The sequence below is a fragment of the Dermacentor silvarum genome, chromosome 1 (genome assembly GCF_013339745.2).
Source record: "Dermacentor silvarum isolate Dsil-2018 chromosome 1, BIME_Dsil_1.4, whole genome shotgun sequence".
Taxonomy (NCBI): domain Eukaryota; kingdom Metazoa; phylum Arthropoda; class Arachnida; order Ixodida; family Ixodidae; genus Dermacentor; species Dermacentor silvarum.
In genome coordinates, this window is record NC_051154.1 from 227,014,103 (window position 1) to 227,034,003 (window position 19,901).

Here is a 19,901-nt window from a genome sequence, read left to right on the forward strand (position 1 = left end):
TTCGACAGAGGGAGAGAGGGCATACGCCACAGACAGCCGACGCGATCAACGGAGTCTAGAAGCTTCGACAAGATACGCGAAGGCTACGGTAACGAGAGAGAGAGAGAGCGCTGAAACACCCTCTCACCCGGCGAGCAGAGAGAGAGAGAGGGACGACAACCCGGCTTGCGCCTACGGATGAGTCACCACCCTCCTCGACGACGCTCTGACGGCCGCGGCCGAAAACGCGAGAAATGTCTAGAAGATTCCCAGGCTTTGTTCATGCTACAGGATCACGACTCCGTCCGAAGGTTCGAGAAGCACCGGCGAAGGCAATAAAAGCGCCGTGCGGGAATCATAAGGGGGACCAGACCGCACCGGTGAAGAGATGTGACGTGAAGACTGACCGTCTGCGGAAGAAGGGGATTCCCCGGCAAACTAGTCGGTGAGTTCATCGAGCGTCTGCATTTCCGGAAGAAGCTCCTTCTTCGAGATTTGCCTCGAGCTAGGCCGAGATCCTCCGGCTCAAGACCAGCACGCGTGAATACGAGTGGACATTTTGTGTTCCTATTCATTCTGTACTATACGTGTTGGACTCTTAGTGCGTGTTGTAAATTATTTTCCACTGTTTTGTTAACACCCATCTGAATTGTATTGTAATGTGTCTAGCCGAAGTGTGCATGTGTGTATGTAACTGCCTTGTTTGAAGAATAAATTTCATTGTGTTTTGACAACTCTGGCCTCTGAATCGGTCTTTGGACCACAACCGGCGTTCGCTGGCGCACCAGAGGGCCAATTATTAGTTGCCCTTGCTTTCCTGGGGTTATTTTCGGGAGCTGATAGGTCGGCTTTGGAATTTGGGCCGGCGTTGGCGCCTCGTTCACGGGGTGTGTGACACCAGCCTTAGCTACCCGCTTGTAACTCGCAAACTTCACAGAATGGCGGAAGCCTCACCATAGATAGGGCTGTGGTTTTCGGGGGTGCGTGGGAAATAAAACTCATGTGAAAATAAAATTCTGATTCTCGATTACCAATGTGGGGGCTGCGAGCATTATGCGAGTGAATACGGTATTCTTCCCACACACACACACACAACTGCGCCGCTCATGCCTCGCAAGCAACCACGCTTTTGTTGTTGGCGTCTGGGAGAGCGAAGAACATTAACTGTCAGTTCCGTTGTAGGCGAAACCAGCTGCTAACGAAAGGGATGAAAGAGCGAGCAGCAGTGCATCTCCAAAATATTTTTTCGGCGATATATGACATTGCGACAGAACAGATCGCCTCCAGAATTCTACATGCTGGCACGCCAGGCGCCGGCATTACTGTCAGGCCGGAATGAAAGGCGAATTAACGGGATAACGAAGAAATTTTCGTGTTTTTACGCGAACCACTTGTATGACATCAATGAGTAAACAACACTGGGCAAACCAGCTGTTGGCATCAGTATTGTCGTTCAAATAAGAATCGCGCGAAGCTGGTCGCATAGATATGGGGTTAATTCCAGCTGCGCAGTACAGCTATTTGTCTAAAGTGCGGCCAACGTAGGCGCCCGACGGAAGATGCTTGCGACTTCTACGGGAAACCGCTGAAAGCCCGATTCTCGCCTTGCGCTTTGGGGCCGGCAGGAAGCCCGTAAACCGCGATTCTCGCTACATGTGGACACTGTCTCGCAGCCGACAAGCTTGCTGAGGCTTCCGTGGTACTCGTTGAAGAGGGACAGCCGCGCAATGTACTGCGAAGCGATAAGCGTATGATAATGATCATCTTCATCATGGGGGCATCCCCTTTAAAAGGGGATAGCTGCACACACCACCAAGCTACTCGTTCTTCATTGCCTTTCCGGTGTGCACCTTACTCTTTAAATACTTTTATACTATTGTCTTGAAAACCCAAGGCCTCGGGCAGACTACCTATAGGTCCGTATTTATAGCTGGACGGATGCTTTGTGATTCAAACAGAACGCATGCCCGGTGGTTTCTGTATAATTTCAACGCAAAAAAAAAAAAAAATTCTTCCCGAAAAAAAAAATCTGTTGTACTCCCCCGTTCTCAGACACCTTGATCTGGCTTCAAACAGCCCTGCCTTATAAATTATCACAAAATTTCTCCTTCTGATTTCATTCCTAGCTTTTCAATACTATTTGCGTATATGGCTTTCTCATCTTTGCACCCATTCACAATGCGTCTGTGACTTAACGTTTAACGCCTTTTTCTCTGCCGCTGAGGACCACGCGTTATCGCTACAGTTAGTGGTTTACTTTACATGCAGTTTCTATGCAGGCGTGTCACCCTTTTCTCTGCTTGAGCTCGACCGTGATCTCGATGCTGTAAGCACGCGGAGTGCTCCTGGCGCCGGCGACATCGCATGGACGGCTCGGTGAGCAAGATCGGCTCCGAGTCCTTGCAATCAGCAATGATGTGTCGGCCACACGAGAGCAATTCCTCAAGCGTAGAAGCATTCAGTAGTCACACCGATTCCAAAAACCTCAAAACCTTCTAACTGCCTGAGAAACATGCGGCCAATCCCCTTACATTAACCATCTGCAAGCTACAGCAGCAGAACGCATGATACTCAGGCGCATTTCGTATAAGGCCTTGAATCGCGCGATTTCTTCCACACGGAACAAACTGGCTTCCGACTACACTTTGGTGCGCAGGACAGCCTCGCAATGCTGAACAAGACGCTTCTCCGAGACCGTCCTAACACGACAAAGCACCCACGCATGCTTGTGGCCTTTGACTTATAAAGGAAGGCTTTCGATTCGGTGCGACATGAAGCAGTTACTGAAGCCGCACGAGATCCAAATCTGGGCGTTCATGCCATGAATTTTGTTAAGGCTTTTTTAAAGGATCGCATGGTCACAATGCGTGTACCACGGGCGAGGCTTAAACAAAATACATAGTAACAAAATTGGCGTGCCGCAGGGCTCAATATTGCCGCCGATGTTGTTCACTTTGGTGATGGCGAAGCTCGCCCGTCGATAAGACACCATTGGTGGCCTCCATTTTACGATCTACGCGGAAGATAGTATACCCTGTGGACCACAACAGGCGACATACACAACCGACACAAAGTAATTCATATCACCCTTAATAATATTGGCATGTGATTCCTTCCCACACACCGGTAGCCAGCATCACCGGAGAAAACGCAGCACACCACTTTGTATGGTTCACCATGAGACGAAGCGCAAATTCGACTACAATCATGCAGGCAAGTCTTTATGCATCACTATACCACACCGATTAAGATCCCGAACGTCCCTTTCGACATAAAGCATTGGCGAATCCCTGGATAGAAAGCGTACGCATTATATGGCATCGCATGTTGCACCTAATCAAGCGGATAGCGTTCCGCTCTAGCGGAGTAAATGCTGACCTGGCCAAGCAGCTGGTTTCGGCACTGCTGCACTCCAGAGTCCGCTATGGCGCGCAGTGATACAAGCTGAACAAAGAACAATGCATAGAGTTTCTCACTATATTACCTAGAGAGAAATCTGGCGCTGCTGCGCTGTGGTATGCATAGGAATGCCGGTATATTGTGACTTCGGATTGGCGTCGTTCTCGGAGCGCCAGGACGCCTTGAAGACGCGCCTGCCTAGCAACCGTTCTGTCTGTCACAATGATTAATTTCCTGCTGAAACAGCACGTAAAAAAGCTGTTTTTAGCTTTATTATTACACAAAAAACATGAGTTCTTTATATTTGAGGACTTATTATTGGATGTACAATTATATGAAACGTAAAACGCATCAGCTGGCCGCTAAAGTTGGAGGACAGACGACAAGATTCTCGCTCGCTTTGGAACAACTTGTCGTCTGTTCTTGCTTTTCTTCGCTTGATCCTGCATTGAAGGTGAGTAAACTTTATTGAGAGATGTAATATGGGTGAATGAAAGCCTTTTATGTAGATTTTATTTTAAGAACGCATTATTTGTGTAGCCATATCCACGTTCTAGACGAAGCCTCGTACAACACCAGCCAACACAAGCCTCGCAGACACATATCCCGTCATTCCCATGACGGCACAGCACCGTTTAAGAAACTCGCATAGATGGTGGCGCCAGATCACCCTCTAGGTGTTATAGTAGGCACCGACCATAGAGGCACTATATCGCGATGCAGTCTGCGTCATTATACTGGCCTCCCGAAGCACACCAGAGGGGAATAACTGTACAGATACGCCGGATTACCCCCTATCTAAGACATTGCGGTAGACGCTTTTAGAGGCCACGAACACCGTGTGCGCCACACACGACAAGGAATGGCTCTATGAAACTATATCTTGGCCTTGAAGTATCTTCGCCACAGATTCCAGATGAAATACCACCTTGGGAAGACGTACGCATCACAAACAGCGAGCCTATACCTAAAAATATGAGTTCAAACCATCCTGAACGCCATGCAGCATATGCCCCAGCTAACTAACGGGTGCGGTCGATCACGTTTACACGGGCGCAGCATATGTCTCCAAGTCGACGACAGGAAATGGGCGATCATCTACTACAATGCTAATACAGAGAGCACTGAAGCCAGAATCGAAAATATCGACGTCCACCCGCATCCAACGGAATTTAAGCTGCGAGCCATTGCATGGGCTCCCTGTATACAGCGCGCTACGCTCTTAAAGCGGCGAAATCTCCATCAATATTTAAACGAACTCGCAGGACGCATATCGTGCTTGTAAGTACCACTATTACGTTGTAGAAGCAACGACAGAGGCACCTATACGAAACGCTGTACCTCCGAAATACCACGCGCTGCCTCCTGGTCTACCCCGCGCCGGACAAGTGCTTCTTTTCCGGCTGCAGTCTGGCTTTGTCCTCACGCCAAACGTACTAGAAAATTTGCAGACTAATGCAAGACGTCGAGCAGAGGTAAGTCAGCAAGATGTTTACGCTGACGACGACGCACATGGCGCCCGCAACAGCGGCCACCTACACCGGACCCGACTGCAAACAACCCGTATACAACCCACCAACAGTTTTCGGCACACAAGGTGGTGCGGAGAAGGCACCTTCGCCAGGAACACATACCAAGCTATACAAGGAGTGGATCCGACCGGTAGGCCGTCTAGAGGACCGTCGAGCAGCCCTGGAGTCCCTCTTGGCTTTTGCCAGGGAATCCGGGCTTTTATACCGGTTGTAGACCCTGCGCCTCGCATCGTCGCCTTGCACTCACGACACACTTTTTCCCCCTTCCCCATTACTCGTACTAGACCAGGCGCCATCCAATATATAAGACCTTTATTCAATCAATCAATGCAATGTGAGTCAATGTTTTTCTTCCTGTGTACAGGTATTTAAATAGCCTGATATATTTTCATTCATATTCCCTTCTCGTTTTTCAAATCCCCCTAGGTGTTGCGGTGAGCCTCCCGAATCGACAGCTGGGCTGCCACCAACTGGCAGCAGCCTCAGGTAGAAAACACAGGAAAGACACTTGTGGGGTGTGTGCCCCACTCTTGTGCTGTATTAACCCTTTTCGCGGAGCAGTTTGTTCTAGAGAAGCGAGATGGCGCATACGGCGGCGCGCCATACGTTGCCTCAGCGACAGCGCACGAAAACGAAATCATTACCGCTTCTAGCTACCTTGCTTCGGTGCGATCAGCTTTCGGAAATGTAACTGAATTTTCGCTAACGCACTGTGCTCCATTAATGCTGGTTTGAATCATGTGGATTGAAGATGCGTGCAGTAGTTGGCTGCAAAACTAGTGACTGGCATATTAAGGAATGAAATGAATATTCGCGGACCACTGCTGCGGTTCGCGGACCACTGCTGCAACTGTCCGTACGTGTTTCCTTCACTTCGAGATGTACGGCTTTCCTCGAGGATAAACAAATTTGCTCATCCGCCAGCGTTGTATCGCTAACCTTCAAAGAAAGGGCTTCAGCCCCGGTACGTCGGCAAGAGTGAGTACCGCTCGTTACACAATGATAAAGAGAGTAGCGCCGCTTCCTGTCATAGTAGGTTTCGCGCACACTATATCTACACACATCTACCCCAACCAGCACGGAAACTTACGCCCACTCTTTCGCCAATGTGTCAAGAATAAGTGAATGGGCGCACACTTGAATATATGTGCACTTTATACGCACAATAAATGACGGACTACACCGATAGCGCACGAATGGTCGAAGCTGAATGTTTCGTGACGGTCCACGAGAGTAAGCGAGTTAATAGCGATAATACATCTTTGCTACAAGGTATTACAGTGTACAGAACAGCTACATTTCAAGCCTTATGCGCAGCAAGAACAAATCTAACGAAACTGATCATAACCGCGAGTGATTAGGCAGAAAAAAAATTGTCGCAGTTTCACCCGAAAGGCGAAACATCAATTGCGATAGCAACTTAGTAGAGAGCTATACGGAGTAAGCATAGTGGCTTTATCAGCTGTATAAACTTGGACATGCAGCAGCACCAGCAACGCGCAGAACTGTTGTCGACGCTGTCGCCGTTTTGCCCGCGTTCGCACCGAACGCGCGCGCGGCGTTGGTGACTGTTGCCAGGGCCTCTGGGGGCGGCTCGGAGGTTTTCGACGAGATCAGAACGAGAAACTCGTCGATCAGCGTCGGAAGTCTTTACCACATTCTTGTCTCGCAACGTTTTATATAAATACGCATTTGGTGCCGCAGCTAAACGTCGCCTCCCCTCCCTCCTTCCTTCCCGTCCCCTCACGGCCTTTCGCGCAACGGAAGAAGTCGCGTTTGCTCTATACATATGGTGATTGTAAAGGAGGAAAGAGAGGCTTAATTCTGCAGCCCTTCAGGGAGCACGGCGCAGAACGCGCGTTTGTTCTCCGCCGTGCGTTCGCTTCCCGTGAAAACGCGCGTCCCTCGCGCCCTTTCACTCGCACATACAGCGTCCGGCACGCGGCGACGATTTCATCGCCGTTGACGTCATACGGAACCTCAAGGAGACGGCGACGGCAGAAATCCTCTTTGAGTGTCCATATAATTGCTATCGCAATAATAATCAGATAGTGACCGCACCGACGAACTTTACTGAGTCAGAAATATGAGCTGCTTCAAAATATTTGCCAAATAAAGAACGAAGCGCAAAACACACTAATCCTGATCCATTTCATGAGCGGAAAGTTTGGAATTCATATTTAGCCCCGCTTTTAGAGCCAAGCACCGTATGCGCTGCTCGATCGCGCCGTTTGGACGTAGCTTAATCAGCTCCGAAAGCGCTTTTGCATGTTCTCTGAGGCTGTGGGCAAATCTTCGTGTCGTCCACCCAGTCACCGTCTACGATATCTCCCGAAACAGAGGTTTGCTAAGCCGCACCGGCGTCATACACATCCATTGTAAACACGGAGGCAACTGAGGCAGTTGAGGCAAGCAATGGACGGGTCGCCACGTGATCAAACATGGCAGCGTCCACGGGATCGCCGCGAAAAGGGTCAATAGACAAGTATGATATGGCATCTCTCCTTTACCAAGATAAGACACAAGCAACCGCTAAACATAGCTAAAGTAATCCGCAGTCCCTTAGAGCATAATTAAGCTGATCGTTTGCGCCACCTCAACTGTACGCAGATGTAAACAGCACGATTTCAAGGCGCTCTTTGCCCCGGTGCCGGCTTTGGAGAGAAGCGTGCCTTCGGCGTCAGACAGGGCACGAGCAATGCATTCTCTTATATTTATGTTGACCTTACAGGGACAGATTGATCAAATTTAACTGCGCCTGCTAATCTACTGACAATGCGTAAATGCAGCACAAAATATATTTTACAGAAGCACCTGTGGTAGAACTAACGACTATTTGGCGCGTTCCCGCTGTAGCCATTTTTAAAAATTCTTTTGTAATTTTTTTCCTGTTAAAATTACACCACCTCGGAACTGCTAACGCCCTGATTATGAAATCACTGTGTTCTGGTCTGCATTGATCAAATCACGCATGCCATATGAGAGAGAGGAAACATTTAGTAGAGCACAGCGACTACAAAGGACAATTAAGCCCGTTTCCACGCGAACAAAGCATACGTGCCGAGTGTTGTTTGTATACTGTGAACACGTACATGCGTAAGCACATTAGCATCGCGTACTAGATCACGCGCAACCTACACAATTCTGCCTGCTGCAACGAACCAGCACGTACAATAATAGTCCACGCAACTGTACAACCACGCGTAACGATCAAGCCATATGTAGGTTTATACTGTGTCTCCGGCAAAACCAGGCGCCTATATTCTGACTAGCAATTTTTAAAATGACAATGAGCACGAAGAGTGATAGCGAGAACCATTCTGCGCGCGCGCTGCGCATACTTATCGAATATATCGGTATGCGGCACGCTCGCTAAAGTGGCGACGGGTAATGAACCCATGTGTTCGTTGTTGGTCAAGTGGCGTGGCGCCGATAATGTATACACAGTCGCGCTCCAAGTGCAACGAGCAATAGATCAACAGAGCCGAACACATTTCCCCCGAGCATAGGACATTTCTCGGCGTATATACCCGTCGGTCGCGAGTGAATCCACATGGTAAATAGTATTGCTTTCCATCACAGCTGCTGCGGAGATGCCTCGTCGAGTGAAAATGGTTGGGCCTATATAATTGAGCGAAGTGGGACTTGGCACTTCTGCCAGCCCCGATAAAAAGGGAGTTTGCAGGGGCGCTGGCCAAGGCTGCGCCGCGTGTTTGCGCTTTTGGGAGCCAGAGAAGCAGCAAGGCGAGCTCGCGCCCCCGCTGCGATAACGAGTCGCCTCTTCGCAAATCGGGCCAGCGCACGCGCTCCTTCGCGCGGCGCGCAATGGGTGCTCGGCACGCGCCGCCGAAGACGCTCCCTTTCCTCCAGCAGTCGTGCGCGCTGGCTGTCGCCGCCTTCACCGCGCGGCGGCTTCAATTATGCGACGTCGACGGCTCGGCACGCAAACCTTATAATCGCTGCGGCCTCGCTCGGCGCAGCGAGACCGTCGTTATTATTTAGCCCCCGCGCAGACTCGCAGGCACAAAGGATCTCCAAGAGCGCGTGCGAGAGATAGAGGGAGGGGGGGGAACAGAAAGCGAAACAAAACGCGAAGAGAAAAAAACGTAATCCGCTCGAGGGCCGTCGTACATAAATTAATGACTGTCTTTGTCTCCCGAACAAAGCAAAGGAGGCACAAATCTCGAGCGGGTAACGGAAGAGTTCAAGGTAGCCTAGCGTCGTCGACAAGATTCGCGCGCGACGGCGCCGCAAAACAAGCGCGGTCGGAGAGATCCCCTCCGCTACATAAGCTCAGCTGCTGCCAGGTCTGGTGCGGGAGGCTGATTGCGTAGTTGTACATAGATATGGCGGCGGCTGCACTGCAAAGCGCCCTCGCGCGCGGTAGCAAAACAAACAAACCAAGCCGATATGCCATCGCGGACGAGATTTTGATCTCGCACCTGCTGCAGAAACAATAAAGCGAATAAATAATAGACGTATCGAAATTTACGCGCGGGGCGTTCGTCGTCGTGAGTGATATGCTTGATATTTTGCTCCTCTCCCCTTGCGGGTCAGTAAGAAAAGAGAAAGCGGTGCAGTGCATGCACTGCTGGGCGCGGGTCAATCGCGATTGTTCCGCAGTAGATGAAGCGCGTGCAGCTGCCCTGCGGGAGAAGGCAAAACGCGCCGCGGCGGCAACTCTTCACCCCGAAGCTAATGATGCGTGCGCCCTGCCGATGAGCCACGCTGCAGTGCCGCCAGCGATTAACATTCCTCGGCGTGCACGCTCGGCTTAGCGGCCCCGTTCATCTCGAAATGACGCGGAACGATAACAGCGCAACCGTGAGAAAGAACAAAGAACGTTTTTTTCTTCCGAGCGCCTCGAAACACACGCGCCAAAGTTGCGAACCTGGCAGGTTACAAAAAGAAAGAACAATAGTTTTTGTTGTGTATATGTTAACTTTATAACTGTTGTTACTGTATAGTACTTTCTCTATTCTGTGTGTGACGTCTCTTTGTATCTTTTTTTTTTTTTTTTTACATTTCTCATCCCATCTATGAATTAAGAGAAGATGAATAGCCGGCGCCGTCTAGCAGGCACCAACATCTCCTTGCACACAGTTAATATAAAAAAGAAAGAAAAAAAGAAACAAACAAAAGAAATACTTTCAACTCGCGCAAAGTCGGAAGGGCGAAACACTAAATTCCTGCATTTAGTTGATGTACTTATTTTTTGTATAGTTGGTGTAGTTGACAGTCGATTTTTTAGTTGATATTTTGTTGACTGGCAATCCATCAATGCTGGTATTGTAATAGACCCATTATCTGATACGATCCTTATCTCACCGTTTTAACGAGACCATGCTAGCTCCTCTGAAAAACGACAGAGGACAACCGATAATAACCTCTTACACATATCGCCCGAACTTTTCGCTACACCGTAGGGAACTTTTTGCGCATAAATACGTTTGCGGTATATCGTCCGCAAGAGGCATATACGTGAATTTGACGCAGGAATTTACAAATCAAGCCATAAGTTTGCCCCGCAGCTACGACGTGTAAAGAGTCGGCATTTCCGACTTCGTTTCACAATGCGAAACCTCACCTTTTACAGCAGATTGAAAATACAAAAAAAAGGGAAAAACAAAAGGAACGAATTGGCGCGCAATCAAAGGTAGCAAGCTAGACTTTATGCAACACTCGATAGTTCAATCACAACGAAGAATCGGCATTCACCTCTGAGTGAAAAACGATAGAGCATTCTCAAAAAGAAAGATTCGCAGTTGAGGAAAGCAAGTATATAAAAGAGCTGCACTGCCCGTTGAATCTGTAGCGCCAAGGATATAGCCATTAATTCGTCCAGTTTAATAGCGCGACATATCTCACGCGGGGGAGGGGGGGGGGGGGGGGGGGCTGACGTACTTTCGTGCACTGGAGGTGTCAGAAGGATATGAGGTCAGTAAACATATACCCAAAACCGTCAGAAAGACTTTTGTACATGTAGACTTGGCCGTTCGTGCTTCGGTGCGACTTGCGTTGAACATCTTGTCTACGTGCGCACCACTTATTAAAATATAACCTGGTGGCATTTAGTTTTTTTCTGTTTCTCGTTATTACCGGACGCCCTAGTGCATCGTGTATATATATATATATATATATATATATATATATATATATATATTGATACCTGCCATTACAATTGATTACATTTAGTGATTACCTGCCATTACAAGATTACTTCCTCGGTTACGCATGGCATTAGAGCTACCCGTCTTTCCGGCAATACACCGCACCAGAAACGTAAGTGCGTCCGTCATCCTTCATTTGCTCATTCGGCCCTTCCTCCGATTGTCGACAATCTAAAGAGGCTTTTTTTTTTCCGGGTTCGCTGGACAGAGAGCAGCGGAACGCATATCGGCGTCCAACGTCCCTCAACGTCCCTCTTCGTTCAAGCCGCCCATCGCTACTGACGTCGTTTGCAAGTACCACCTCGCGGAGGACGGCCGGCCGCACAGGCTGCGATCAGACGAGCACGTGCCCCGACCGAAATCAATGGGTTCCGTCAACGACGCAAGGTACAACCCACGCTTCTCGACACTCATTACAGGCCAGGCCGGGGTCGCGGGTCGACCGCCACGACGCGCAATGATATCGAAACTGCCGTGGCGAGAGCATGCAGGGGCAGAACAGCGGTGTTTCCGGCACGCATACTACGCGCGGCGGCGGCGGGTCCAAACACGAATCCCCCCCCCTCCCCCCTCGCCTATATACTCTTGCGCCGGACTCAATTACTCTCCTAATCGAAACGGACGCGGCAGCTTTCCGCCGTATTACGCCTGGCGTAACCACATGCACCACGCGGTGGGGGCTCGCGGGACCCCGGTGACACCAGAGGTCGCTGCCGCTGCGCTCCCCGCGCGCCGCCGTACAGGCGCACGGGGCCAAGTTCCACGCGCAACAATATAACCGTCCGGATGCACCGTTGCTGCTGCGGCGGCCCCCGGCGGATGCAAAACTTCAATTGTTCTCCAACTTGGCTCAATGTGGGACAAAAGACTCTGCTTGTACGTACACACATACGCGCAGAAACAATCGGACGCCGCCGCCGCGCGCGCCGGCGTGCCATCACCGCAGGAGTTCGTGCGGGTGGGTGAACGGAGGAGCTTCGGCGTTTAGGCCTCGGCGGTGCGCCGCGGCTGTAATTACGAAATGACCCGCGGTCGGTTACCTCAATCACTTTCACACCATTGTTCGCCGCGGGTTACCCGGCGGGAGAGCGCGAGTGTGTGGCACCCGCCCGCCCCTTCCTCGCGCTGACCCCTCGCAAATGCAGTGTCGGCGCACGCAGACAGACAGTCGTTCAGCGTCGAGGACAATCAGACCTGCCGCGGGCTGCTACCGGCAGGTAATGAAAACGTTTGAACGGGGTCTCCTCGGAATAACGCCTCGCGTCCCGCGCTACATGGCGTTGACCGCGTAGCGGCGCCGCAACCCAACTAATGACAAACGATTAAGTAACGGTGATTACTTGCACAATACATTAACATAATCGCGTACTCGGGTTACCAAACATGTTCAGTAACTCGAACGGCTCAAGTGATTAGATTAGCACCGCTACACGGTCAAGCGGTCATCGCCACAAACTATTCAATTGTCTCCAAGTAGAAAATAGCCGACTCACTTCACCGATCTGCATTTCGAGAAAATGAAAGGTTAAGAAAAAAAATCTAAGCTAATATGAACCCTCCTTTTAATCTAAATATTTGTGAAAGCAACTTGGTGCTCGTGTACTGAACCCTGCACAGGCATAACGCGCTCACGTGCTTAACAACAAGCACACCTCTACTCATTGGCCTTTTTTTTTTTTTTTTTTACGTGCACACAAGTACTGTTCCCGGTAATTATGCCCTGGGGAACCTTTCATACATCATCAGGAAACTACAGCGAAGAAGGACAATGTAGCGGTGGAGTACATGTGACGCCAGCGTCCGGCCTGCAGACAGTTTGTCTGCAGTAAAAAATATTTTCCCACGCGCTACCTCGTTTCCTCACCGCAACACAGCTATGCCGATGCGACGCTTGCCCTAGAGCGTTACGCGAACGGAAACGCGAGAAAACGGGAACCGAAGTCCCACAGAGTATGGGGCTCGAGAGCTGCAGCTTCGAGCTGAACAAGTGGCGCCGCCTGCGACGCGGAGAGCTACTAATCAGTCCTTGCTGAGCGTGTGCGGGCGAAAGCATGGCACCTCGAAACAACGACGCAGAATCGCCGTCAAAAAAGAGTGCATCTGTGTACTGTTGCCTGTACGGCTACAACAACAGCTACAAAAACACCACCGGTTAAGCTCCCAAAGATAAAGTTTTATGAATTTCCTGGTAAATTTACGAGAAGGAGCGACGGGATCCGGGCCGTGCGACGGGCGAGGTAAACAAAGACGCTGTTCGATGTTCTAACGTTTCTTTTTTTTTTTTTTTTCTTTTGCTATCATTAGAAATTTGCTCATTGCGGTCATGAACTTTGTCTTTTTTAGCCCCGAAGCGGGCCTTTGGCAGCCTGTGAAGAACCAAACCGAACACAGCCAGGGCCGCGGCTTGTTTACACCACCCTCGGCATCCAGCCTTACATGTGCAGCTCGCTCCCACAAGGTGCCTTGGGCGTGAAGACAATTGAGTAATAAAAAACGAAAGAATGAGAGAGAGCGAAAGAAATAACGGTCGTTTTGCTTACCTGAAGCCGCACGTCGTAATCGACGCTTTTCATTCGCACGACACATCGACCAACAACGTCGGAGGGGTCCGCTGCACTCATAATTTCTTCTCTAACGCCGTAAACATGACTGCTTTCGGTAAAGATAATTGCCGCGGAGCAAACTGCTTCGTTTAAAATACTGGTCGCTACTCGCGGTGCTGGTTGTTCTAGCGCCGCAGCGCCACCATACCAGCTCTCGAGCGCCTATTGCAGAGGCGATCCACAAGTGGCAGTCAGGATCTAATTCTAATCTTCAATAAAGTCCGCAATGCAAAAACTGTCTTACATTCAGATTTACGGTAACGGTTGGAAGAAAGGCATCAATTCAGCTACGGTATAGCAGCGAACCATGTAATATTTTCTACACGACACGAACATAAAAAACGCACCAAAAGACTGGGGCCGAAGTTCCAACTTCGCAACGACAATTTGTCATTACCAGCCCGTCTCCGCTAATGATATGTTCGTTATGACAAGCGGCCTGCGCTTGTTCCTACGATCAACTAGCGTACGAAGTGATTTGTGAATACGGGCCCCGAGCCCGTATTCCCGCTCCACCATAGTAGCCGTGGCTGAATTAATGGCCCGTGCTGTCCCTCCCATCTTCTCTCGTTCGGCTCCGGACTCACGCCGCCCTGAAGTCTAAAGCGAGGCAGGAATAGCGAGAACCGCGCGACTTTTCTCTTTTGTCACACAAGTAGCACGTTGTCTGAAGGCACGTCCTCACATCCCGCGAGTGGATCGGAAGCCGTACACCGGCTGTCCCGAGCCGACGCCGCTATCACTCCTTGCCGATGCAAGGATTTCACAGGCGACAAAACACGTTAGGTATTACAGACATGTCTGCTCAATAACGGGACATCTAGTAGAAGCTCTTCACAAGCGGGGTAATCTGTAATAGCCCATCCTTTTAAGCTTTGAAGGAACTTGAAGGAAACCTGGTGTAAATCACTCGTGTAAATCATTCAGCATAGAGTTGTATAGAGGCAGATATGGAACTATATTCGGGATGGTTTGCAAATTCCAGCTCTAAATATCAATGTGCGAATTCTGCATTCTGACGTTACCCAGGCCGTATATAACATCCCCGACACAGCGTAACGCGTAGCCAGCCGTTACGACACTAGTCGTGCAAAAAAAAAAAAAAAAAAAAAAAAAAAAAAAACCAGAGCACAAAACTGCAAGAATTCCAAGGGAGGCAAACATCACCGTATATAGTGTTGCTTTATACCCACGTCGTATTATACGGTCTTTGCGACTCATAATGACTTCTAAACTTCCTGCGCACCATCTCATCGCGACGCTATTAGCAACCGTGTCCTAGAGGAAATGGCTTCGGATGCCAGACAGCTGTCAGGCAGGACTCTGCGCGGTTACACTCAGTACGCGAATAAACCTAAAGGTTAGCCACTGCGAAACTGCCATTAACGCCATGCAGGCGAAGCCTCTTCACGCTCGCGGCCGACAGCACTGTCGGCCGCGAGCGTTTAAGGCCGAATTCAAGGTAACGCTTAGCGATTTCCTTGAACTATACGCGCAGGAGCACCTGCGGAAACTGGCTTCTCGAATATACATGTATATATACAGATTGTCCCAACCAACGTTAGCCGAGCTCTTGAAAAATAAAATATAGGATACACGAGGACGCAATAAATGACATTCTGTCCGCAGTGATGTACCCCACCAAGAGGGTTTCTTTCGTTTTTTTCATAGTTGAACTGAACGCTCGAAAGATGTGTACGAAAGCAACCAATATTTTCAATATTACAAAAATGAAGCCCCGCATTATTATTATATCCACACTTGATGCATTCGCGTTCCTGCTACTCCCCAAGATGAGCTGAATAGCTCTGAGAGCACGAAGCGCACGCGGTGCCACTCACCAGACTCCGCGGCTTTGCGGCCGCCGCCGACGCTGCATCCGGCCTGAGCGATGGGACGACGGTGTCAGCGCTGCTGGTTCCGTAGCCTGCATCCTGCGCAGAACAAAATGAACGATGAGCTTAGCGTTTTCGTGGAGGCGCTCTACATAGATGGCTGCATTTTTGGCAGCACTCGACACTGCACAGACACCGCGCGAATGAGCGCTGAAAAGCGCGAGTCCTCCGCCGAGGCATACGGGGGGGAGGGGGGGGGGGGCAAGTGTGCGCCACGTCGCACTGATAGTTTCCCGAAGGAGGGTCGGGGACGCTTTCGCGAACGGTGCTGTTCGTCTGGTTCGGCTCCATAAAGTTCCCCCTTGTATGTTTTCTTCCTTATTTGTTTGTTTTTTGCTTTCTCTCGCTCTCTCCGTGAAGCGCGAATTATGGTTGGAATAAAGTGATACTCTGAATCGCAGCCATATTCCGAAGAAGAATCGCTGTTGTAATGAATACGCGCTTAAGTGAATTCACATCGATTTGGTGCGTACTCAAGGGGGGGGGGGGGGGGGGGGGGGGCGTTCAATTCAATAAAGAAAAAAGAAAATAAGAATAAAGATAACGAAAGTTTGGCGCGCCCGCGGCAGTGCGGGTGTGTGTGTGCACGTGTGTGTGTGTGTGTGTGGGGGGGGGGGGGGGGGCAAACAAATTTAGCAAGGATAAGCCTCGTGGTTCTACTATTAAGGAAGAACATATCTCTTCTGCGTGGAGACGTGTGCGTAAGCAAACTGCAATCAACATCATTTGGTGTTATCTTGCAAATAAAAGAAAAAAAAAAAGCCGGCAGATCCCACGCCCTGTGGGAATCGATGTTATGCGAAGCAGTGTGCGGGGAGCCTACCATGTTAACGAAACGACCATGAGAGCACCAAGACGTAGTCGGCTCTTTGATGACCTTAATAACACGCATGTGACGACATTCATGTCATGAGTCCTCAGGAGTCCCTTTAGCTACAGCGAATAGATCTTAAGGCGAAATCCTTAATCATGCTCATGATTATGACTTCCACCATCAACCATTAGCCTTTTCCTCCACTTAGTACCACATCCGAACCCATTCCATTGTTTTTTGAGTGTTAATCTATTTTCGCTGAGTCATTCTCATTTTTGCTGAGTCATGGTTATGACTATGAATTCTACCACAATCCTTTAGTGTTTTGTTCACTTAGTACCCACGTCAGAACCCATTCCAGGGGTTTGGAGTGTTAGTCATTTTTCGCTGAGTCATTGTTATTTTTGCTGAGTCATGCTCATGACTATGATTTCTACCATCACCCTTTAGTGTTTCCTTCACTTAGTGCCCACGTCAGAGCTCATTTCAGTGGCTTATGAGTATTAATCATTTTTCGCTGAGTCATTGTCATTTTTGCTGAGTCATGCTCATGACTATGACTTCTACCATCATCCTTTAGTGTTTCCTTCACTTAGTGCCCATGTCCGAACCCATTCCAGTGGTTTTATTGCGATAGCAATTATATGGACACTTCAACCGGATTTCTGCCGTCGGCGTCGCCGTCGCCGTCGCCGTGAGGTTCCGTATAGATAAAATCTTCGCCGCGCGCCGTATGCCCCAGCGGAAGCGTGCGGGGACGCGCGCTATCACGGAGAGCGAACGCACTCAATCCCCCACGCGCAAGCAAGGAAGCGGGAAGCCAGCGCCGGAGGGAGCGGGGGGGGGGGGGGGGTAGGGGCGCACTTCTACGCTGCCAACAACCGCGGTCGTCGTTCGTTCGACCGCACCGTCTCTTATCTCCACACGGCTCTGACCTTTATGCGCCCTCAGTTTCCGTTGAAGCGATAGACCGCACGTACCTGCGCGGGCGAAGGTACGTTGCGCTGCCAGCGTTTTGACAGTCGTTGGCTGCAGTCATTCAGTGTGATCTATTCATGTTTGTTTGTGCGCGCTCACACCACGCTTGTTCATTCAGTTAGTAATAGTCGGGCCACATTTTCCAACGCACGCTACACATGGAATGCTGCCCAGATCGGCAGTGCAGCACTACAGGTGTGTCCCTTCGCACGCGCTGCCCACGGTAAGCGCTTCTCATCAACACCACCGTTTCACACGCGCCTTCTCGTGGTCATCGAGTCTCTCTTCATGTCGGTCTACTTACGCCGCAGTACACCTGCTTACTTAATCAGCTCATGTTTACTACAATTCATATTGCTACCAAGGCCGCTCACCTTACTTCGTATGACATTGCTGTGTTGCTATCGCATTCATTGCTTCGCCCTTAGGGCGAAACTGTGACACTTTTTTGAGTGTTAATATTTCTTCGCTGAGTCACTGTCATTTATGCTGAGTCATGCTCATGAATATGACTTCTACCACGATCATTTAGTGTTTCCTAAACTTAGTACCCACGTCCGAACCCATTCCAGTGGTTTTTGAGTGTTAATCTTTTTTCGCTGAGTCACTGTCATTTATGCTGAGTCATGCTCGTGAATATGACTTCTACCACGATCATTTAGTGTTTCCTAAACTTAGTACCCACGTCCGAACCCATTATATTGGTTTTTGAGTGTTAATATTTTTCGCTGAGTCATTGTTATGACCTACAGGACACGCACGTCATGACAATGACCCATGAAATCAACGCATGATTTATGTCATGACCTATCACTTATGTTCGTCATACACTCCTGTCATACTATGCCAATTTTGGTACCTACCAAGTTAACGAAACGACCATGAGAGTGCCTAGACGTAGGCGGCCGTTTCATGATCTACATGACACGCATGTCATGACTTATCATTTATGTTCGTCATATACTCTTGTCATAGTATGCTAATTTTGGTACATACCAAGTTAACGAAACGACTATGAGAGCACAAAGACGTAGGCGGCTAGATAGATAGATAGATAGATAGATAGATAGATAGATAGATAGATAGATAGATAGATAGATATATAGATAGATCGATAGATAGATAGATAGATAGATAGATAGATAGATAGATAGATAGATAGATAGATAGATAGATAGATAGATAGATAGATAGATAGATAGATAGATACTGTCAAAGTAGCAAATGTTCACCAAGAAATGCCTCTCATTTTAAAAAAAGCTCTATTGGCGCACAAGGGCGAGACAATAGCCACTACGACGCGTACATTCGCCAAGCTACCAAAGTATTCAGCAACAACGATCGCGTCAACCAGAGTGTAACGGAAAAGAAATCGCAATAAACACGGTGCCAAACCCCTATATACCCATCTTGTAGATCGGATAATCAGCCTAAGTGAACACCTTGTGTTTCAAGCGGGCACAAGGTGCATTAACCTCCCTCGGTCCACTCACGCAACTCACACAGCGACTCAAGCGCGATCCCGGCCAACTCCGACTGTTTACTGTTCCGCAAGATGGCCTCGTTGCGTTGTTTTTCTTCGTCATTATTCTTGCCTGAATAGTCCATTTTGGATCTCGGTATAACCGGGCCATAGAGTGGCCTACCTTTCTATTTTTCAACATTAATAATAATATGGAAAAGTAGAAGAAGAAAAGTAAGGCTATTGATAAAAAAATCATGTGGCGATTTAGCGGTAAATGCGAGAGAACTGCGTTAGCATTACGTCGCACCTCGGTGAGGTCCCGGATCATCCATGATTTAAGCCGCGTTCACCAGATTGCAGGTGTTGTTCAGGAGCTCACTCGACACACGTCCGGCCTTTTCGAGGGGCGAAGTGACGGTGGTACGGAGCATGGCCACCGTCAGTTTCAAGATATATATATATATATATATATATATATATATATATATATATACACGCTCTTCTAAGCTCTCCCATTCCCTCTCTACATCTATCACGTGACCAGCTTCCCACACTTTCACACGTACACTTTTTTCCACTATGAAACTCTTTACGCTAACGCATTACAAGATCAGTACTGTAAAACTCTGTGTGTAAGCACGATGTTTGGTTCCAAACTTTGGCGGGGTAGATTTGCTTATCCGCTTCTCGTGCGAAAGTAGGTTTTCCGTTCTTTTCTTTTCTTGTACATAAGCAAAATTTAACTCGTAAAGTTTCGTGCGTGCGTGCGCGGGTGGATGTTCTACAAAAAATTCTAGTATCACATTTGGTTCCGTATGATACGCATAATCTGATGAAAATCGACAACACACGACCTGGACTGCAACACCACAACAGCATGCTCAGCAAACGAAACAACTATAGTGATGATAATATGTAGGATTTTACAGTGCAAGGGTCACGTGTGGCCAAAATAGCACTAAGAACACGACTATGAGTCGTCAATCGATGATAAATGTGGTACGGCTGTAAAGAGGCATAAAATGCCCTGGCTGTATAGTAGATACCTAAAATATACCTGCGCTTA

General features: G+C 49.0%; 1 protein-coding gene across 3 annotated transcripts in view; it reads right to left on the bottom strand.

Annotated features, from left to right (window-relative positions):
• Window positions 1-19,901, bottom strand: part of LOC119436857 (uncharacterized) — a 334,612-nt gene that overhangs the window by 85,066 nt on the left and 229,645 nt on the right. For all 3 annotated transcript variants that reach the window (XM_037703866.2, XM_049660039.1, XM_037703867.2), the window contains one exon: window positions 15,525-15,617. In XM_037703866.2, the coding sequence (XP_037559794.1) occupies window positions 15,525-15,617 (93 nt within the window). The remainder of the gene's footprint in view (window positions 1-15,524; window positions 15,618-19,901) is intronic.